Here is a 6,639-nt window from a genome sequence, read left to right on the forward strand (position 1 = left end):
GTTCTACTACAGGGATTTCTAGCAAGGGGCGGGCAAATGTTGAGGGAAGGAGGGCAGACTGAGGGGTTGAAGGGCTCCATGTCAAGGCAAACTGTGTCCGGGTCTCGGCTTGAGCGGCCATTAAATGCAGCATGCAGGCGGGCCTGCGCTCATTTCAGGTGGACTTGGGATGGTGCGCTGGCCACCATCTGTCTGGTCCGAACGCCGCCATTCCGTCGAGTCTCCATTAAATGCCTCAGTGGTCACCCGCATCCGGGTGTGCTTCTTCTTCCTGTGCCATTTCATTCTTCACCAGTTCCTTATATTCCAATAATTGGTGTTCAGTGGCTAGCGTAGAAAGTGAACCTGTATGGAGATCCCTCCCACTTTCCACTCCTATATTAGCCAATAGGTCAGCCACTTTATTTCCATCCCAACATATGTGCTTGAGATTGACCGCTCTGTGGGAAGAGAGCCAGATTTCAATAAGTTCTAGTCGACTCGCCAATCTCCAACTGTTGCTTACTTTGCTTGATGGTGTTCCCTGCAAAATTTTATTGACCATATTTATAAGGATCTGCGAATCACCTTCTATAACAAGCGGGAAAAAACCATGATTTTGAGCTAGAAGGAGTCCCTGCCATAATCCTTCTAATTCTGCCAAGTTATTAGTGTCCCATCCACTTGAGCCTAAGTAGGATAGAAGGGGAGCTCCCTTATGATCCCTGAATATTCCCTCGAATCCTGTTTTGCCTGGATTCCCTTTCGAGGCTCCATCAAAGTTTAGCTGGATCATGTGACAGGGAGGAGGAAGCCACTTATCTGGTGTCCTGCTCTTAGCTGGAGTTTTTCCTTTGATTATCATCTCTTGATTCCACTGAAGGTTCCAATTTTCCCATATGTTTTGTTCCTGAGGGAGGGAGGGAAAGTCCTCCTCATGCCATGTTTGAAGAAGTAAAGTTTCCCTGATATTTTGACATACAATATTCCAAAGAGTTTCCAAGGGCGAGGATTGGTCCTTGAAGATTCGCTGGTTTCTCTCCTTCCATATTGTCCACATGAGAAAGCCTGGAATAAGCTTCCATAAGGAGTTTAAAATCTTGCTTTTAAATGGGTTCCGAGCCCAGTTGCGAACAGTGGATATGATATCTCCTTGGATCCGTCCATCCTTTTGACATCTAAAACTGGCTTTTTCCCAGAGCTTGAGTGCTAGTGGACAAGAATGCATAAGATGCTTAGTGGATTCCTCTTCTTGCTTACAGTTGGGACAAATGGAGGGGCCGTGGAAGTTTCTCTTCCGGAGATTATCCCACGTAAGGATTTTGTTTTGACATAAAAGCCATAGAAAGGTGGAAACTTTCGGCCAAAGACTGGGGTCCCAGACTTTGTTCCAGAGAGGATCTTTGACGGTTTGTTCCTTTATGATGATGTTGTAGGCCTCCCAAGTAGTGAAAGTTCCTTTTTCTTCATAGCCCATCTAAGAACATCCTTTTTATCTGAATATTGTATTCTTCTTTTCGTTAGTTCTGTACCAAGAGTCTGTTGAGCTGAAGCCATTCCATGTCTTAAGATGTGGTCCGTGCGAAGCCATTGCCTATACCCCTGTGTTGTGGAAGAGTGCCAGAAAAGCTTGACTTTGTCAGATGTCTGCATTTCCTGCTCTGGGATTTGATGAGGTAAGATCAAGTCCTTTAACTTGGGTTGCTGCTGCCAGGAATCTTCCCAGAACCTTGCTGTGTTGCCATCCTTAACTTCCCAGAAACTGTGCTGCTGGATTAAGATCTTGTGTTGCTTGGCCGCATTCCAGATTAAGGAACCTGGACTGACTTCTGAAATTCAGATTAGTTCTTCTGTAGGTCGATTACTGGCATATTTTGCTGTCTAGAGGGTGGCCCAGGGGGTGAACGGCGTGGTAAGCCACTTCCACCAAATGCGAGCACCCATGACCACGTTGTTGTGATAAGGATCTCGAAGTCCAGTTCCACCTGCAAGCTTCGGTAGACAAACTGTGTCCCATTTAACCAGAGCCCATTTACGATTTTGTCCCGAATTGCCCCACAGAAAAGATCGTTGGAGATGTTTGATTTCTTTGAGAACCCATTTGGGTGCAGCCAGGATCGAGAAGAGATACAACGACATGGATTGGAGAACTGCCTTAATTAAGACTAGACGACTGGCCATATTGAGGGCCCTATGAGTCCAGGAGGAGAGGCGTGCCTCCAGTTTTTCTAAGAGCATCCTCCAAGATGAGTGTTTCAGAGCAGAGTCAGTCATGGGAGTGCCAAGATATTTGGAAGGGAGAGCAGCAATTGTGAATCCAAGTATGCGGGCAATGGAAGCTTGGGTAACAGCAGGGGTATGAAAAAAGAAAATTTGGGATTTGGCTTTATTTATTCTTGCGCCAGAGGCATCCGAAAAGTCCGTCAATAGAGATTTGAATTGACGTGCTTCCTAGACTGAAGGATGACCAAAAAGCATGTTGTCATCCACAAATTGCTGGTGGGTGAAAGTAGGGGTGTTAGGAAAGGAAAGGCCTCTTAGATGCTGGGATTGCAGAGCATTTTTAATGCTTCGGCCAAGACCTTCTGCCATAATAACGAAGAGGAAAGGGGAGAGAGGGTCTCCCTGTCTGATTCCTCTGGAAGGATGGAAAGGAGAGGAGGGAATGCCATTGATCAAAATAGAGAAGAAGGAGGAAGATATGAGACTCATTACCCATCTTACCCAAGGGAGAGAGAAACCAAAGGCAATTAGAGTCTTTTGAATATACATCCAGCTTAAGCTATCAAAGGCTTTTGAGAGGTCTATTTTAAGGAGCATACCTGAATTTTTGGAGTGCTTCAGGGAGTGGATGATTTCGTGAGTAAGGATGATGCCATCCGTAATCTGCCTGCCTTCCACATATCCGGATTGCTCAGGCGAAATGAGAAGGGGTAGCAATGATTTGAGTCTTGAGGCAATGATTTTGGAGACGATCTTGTAAATGACGTTACACAGGGCAATAGGCCGGTATTTGTCAGGGGTACTGGGTTGAGCTTCCTTGGGAATGAGGGCGATGAATGTGGCATTCATGGCTAGAAGCATCCACCGCAAAGTTCTCGATTCCTCAACGACCTACCAGACTTCCATTTTTATCAGCTCCCAGAAATTGTGGAAAAAATTGGATGTAAAACCGTCAGGGCCAGGCGCCTTCCCTTCCTTCAATTGACGTACTGCATTTTCCACCTCCTGTAAGTCGACCGGCCTGAGAAGGAGTTGATTGTGCTCCTCTGTGATGACTTTGGGAATATTCTTTGTTATTTTTTCTATGGCCTGTGATCTGTCAACCTGTGGTTCTTGATGAGCCTGCTTGAAGTAGTTGAGAAGTTCGTGTTCGATATCTTCATGTTTTTCCACCTTTACCCCCTGCTCATTTTGGATGTGAGTGATGTTATTATTCATTCTTCGTTGAATAGTAGTTCGGTGGAAAAATTTTGTGTTTTTTTCTCCTTCCTTTAGCCATCTAATTCTCGATTTTTGCCTCCAGAGCGTTTCTTCCTGTTTTTCCCTCTCTGATATCTGAGATTCAAGAGACTTTTCTTGTTCTGAAAATTCCTCTAATCTGCCTTCTGTGATGATTCTTTGCTACAGTCGTTTCATGTCTTGATCGAGAGCAATTTGAGCCTGGAATATGTTACCAAATGAAGAATGGTTCCATTGTTTGATTTTACTCTTGAGGTTTTTAAGCTTCTGCTGAAATTGAAACATTTTTGAACCATTGGGAGGAGAGAAATTATTCCATTCCGAATTTATTAGGTTGATGAAATCCGGATGTGTCATCCAAAAAGCCTCAAAGCGAAATGGCCGACGGGTGGCATTGCCTGGTCGTGACCATTGTAGAGAAATTGGCCAGTGATCAGATCCTGAGAGTGGCAGTATTGAAGCTGAGAGGTCTCCTCCTAGATGGATTGCGTTGTCTGAGAGTAAAAATCTATCCAGACGAGAAGCAATCTGATGCGAACCTACTCTTTTATTATTCCAAGTGTAAAGTCCATTATTGAATGGCATGTCAATAAGCCAATTGTTTTGAATGAAATCTTTTAGATTATTACTTTCCTTGTCCAGTTTGTTCCTTCCGCCCTGTTTTTCTTCCAGCTTGGTTATCATATTGAAGTCACCCCCAGCGATCCAGAGTGGATGAGTTCTTTCAGCATTGATTAAAGATAGGGTATTCAGAATGTCTACCTTGTACATAGCCTCCTGGGGAAAGTAGACATTGGTTAAATGACCGTGTATACTGGTCCCTGTGATGTGGAAAGTAGCTTGAATGAAATGCTTGTTTGCATGTATGTTATTGAGCGTAATGGCGCGTGCGTCCCAAATGATTGCCAGGCCACTTGAAGCACCAGAGGCATCCACCGCAACTGCAAGACTACCTGGCCAGACTTTTGCAGCAGTTCGGTCCATAGAGGTAGAGTTGCATTTGGTTTCTTGCAAAAAGAGGATTTGAGGCTTCTCTTGCTGTATCATATTTTTAATCAGTCTGCATTTCCCGGGGCTATTGAGCCCTCTGATATTCCATGAGATTAGCTTCATGATGGAATGTTGGGGAGAGAGTTGTAATACTTTGTAAGCTTGGAGTATCTTCCTGACTCCACCAGCATTTCCCCGATGCGGATGGTTCGTTGGAGATCCATTTTCCTTCCTCTCTTTTTGTTGTCTTTGGTAATATTTTTCCCATCCCAAAGACCTCCAGTCTGAATGCCTAGGGATTTTTTCCATTGTGCCCTTGAGAGGATCACTTCCAGATTCTCCAGCTGTCTCTCTGGAATTTTGTCATAATTTTTTGTTTTGCACGCCTACTCTAGGCCAAGAATATCCAGATCCCCAATATCTATGCTTTCTGGTTCCTCTTCCATGTGTTGGGTATCACTTATACCTTCTGTTGTTTCTGTTGCCATTGTAGAAGCAGGCTGCATGTTATCTACCTCCATGCCCTGAGAGTTCCACGCTGGGACTTTACATGGAGCTGAGGAGGAAAGATCTGTGGGTAGGGTATCTTTTTGGGATTTCTTGGAATCGAAATGGGCAGATTGCTTGTCCATCTTGGGTTCCTCCTCTGAGGGGGCGGGGTTTTCAGAGTTATAACCATCCTGGTGGGCCAACATTTCAAAACTATTGCTCGTAGAAGGCTTGGATGAACTGGCATGAGGCATCTTAGGGTTTGAAGCAGGTTTCTTGTGGTTTTTCCTACGATTGGTGACTTTAGTGAAGCCATCCGAATCAGGCTTATCAGAGGTAGAGGGGGTTGAGGGTTTCTGATTTAAAGGACAGTCACGAAACAGATGGCCAAGGGCATGGCATCTCCTGCATCTAAACGGGACATGTTCATAATCTATTAACTGAACCCATTCAACATCGTCATGATAGAGACTTACCGCATCCGGAAGTGCCTTGCTGAGATGCATATAAATGCAGATTTGGGCATATGAAGTGTATCTTCGAAGTTTTGTCTCCTCTGCGATTTTGATGAATTCGCCGAGACCATTTCCAATGTCTTGTAAAGACTCTTCATCCCAGTATTCTAGAGGGAGTGAATAGAGATGGATCCAGACTGGTGCCCAGCTGAGATCTTCTTTGTCCAGATTAAATCGCTCAACCCAGTCCCTCAGATATAGGCCAACTACATTGAAGAAATAGGGCCCTCCATCTAGGACTCTGTTTCGGTCCTCTAAGCAGTTAAAGATGGCCGTGAAGAAACCTTTAGGCCCTAGCTGCAGGGTTATGTGTCCTTTCAGCTTCCACTTAGCTGCTATCCAACCATGCAACGCTTTTCTGTTGGCCATAGTCCTATGAATTTTCCTATCAGGGCATGATCTCTCATGTACTGGATCTGAGCATTGATCCGGTGACTTGGAAGCTCTATCTTCGGGTGTTCCATAGCAACTGGCTTACAGGTGGTCGATGTGACTTGGGGATGCTCTTTGTCATCCGTCTTGGCATTTTGTGGATCCGTTTCCGCTCTAGATCCATTTTGTTCAGTGTGTCTGGTACCTTCCTCATGCATTTGAGGAGTTTCATTTTCACTGGGGGGAGGTGCAGCGTCCTCCCCCTGGGGGGGATTCATGATGCGCACGACTCTCCTTGTTGTTTATGGTTTATCGTATTGCTGGCAGTAATGACAGTAGTGCAGAGGTCTGTATAGGTCTACTGTCGCAGGTTCTTCAGCAGCCCTAAATCGCCATTCCACCAGACCCGCTCCGGAAAATAACCCCAACATCCAGCCCACTATTGTTATTATTGTGCCCTTACATTATTATTGTTATGTCGGCTCTACAAGGTTAAGTAATATTGACGTGTATCTAAAAATATATTAATAAACAAAAAATGTTTTAATATAGACAATGATATATATATATATATATATATATATATATATATATATATATATATATATATATATATATATATATATATAGTAAGTATATAGTTTCTATTAATTCATGTCAAAGATACATTGTGAGTAGCTGGGAAACAAAAGTCTTCTAGCCTCATTCCTATTGGACTTATTGGCCAGAAGATAATAGCAAAACCACATTTTCAGCAACAAAAGCATACTAAAAGACCTCATATAGATAGTCCAAAGATTCCAGATGATCCCAATAACGAGAATACATCCGA

General features: G+C 44.0%; 1 protein-coding gene across 1 annotated transcript; it reads right to left on the minus strand.

The window, feature by feature from the left end:
- Nucleotides 1-3,603: 3,603 nt before the first annotated feature.
- Nucleotides 3,604-4,740, minus strand: LOC149172049 (uncharacterized). The gene has a single exon (XM_089426183.1). The coding sequence runs from the start codon at nucleotides 4,738-4,740 to the stop codon at nucleotides 3,604-3,606; it is 1,137 nt and encodes a 378-aa protein (XP_089282309.1).
- Between the last annotated feature and the right edge of the window lie 1,899 nt (nucleotides 4,741-6,639).

Source organism: Pinus tabuliformis, chromosome 4_2 (assembly GCF_031772625.1).
Source record: "Pinus tabuliformis cultivar Carrire ecotype Pingquan chromosome 4_2, CPIR1, whole genome shotgun sequence".
NCBI lineage: Eukaryota > Viridiplantae > Streptophyta > Pinopsida > Pinales > Pinaceae > Pinus > Pinus tabuliformis.

Bases quoted from the DNA above. Each gene is read 5' to 3' on its own strand.
- LOC149172049 (XM_089426183.1), bottom strand. From the start codon at position 4,740: ATGGAAAAAATCCCTAGGCATTCAGACTGGAGGTCTTTGGGATGGGAA.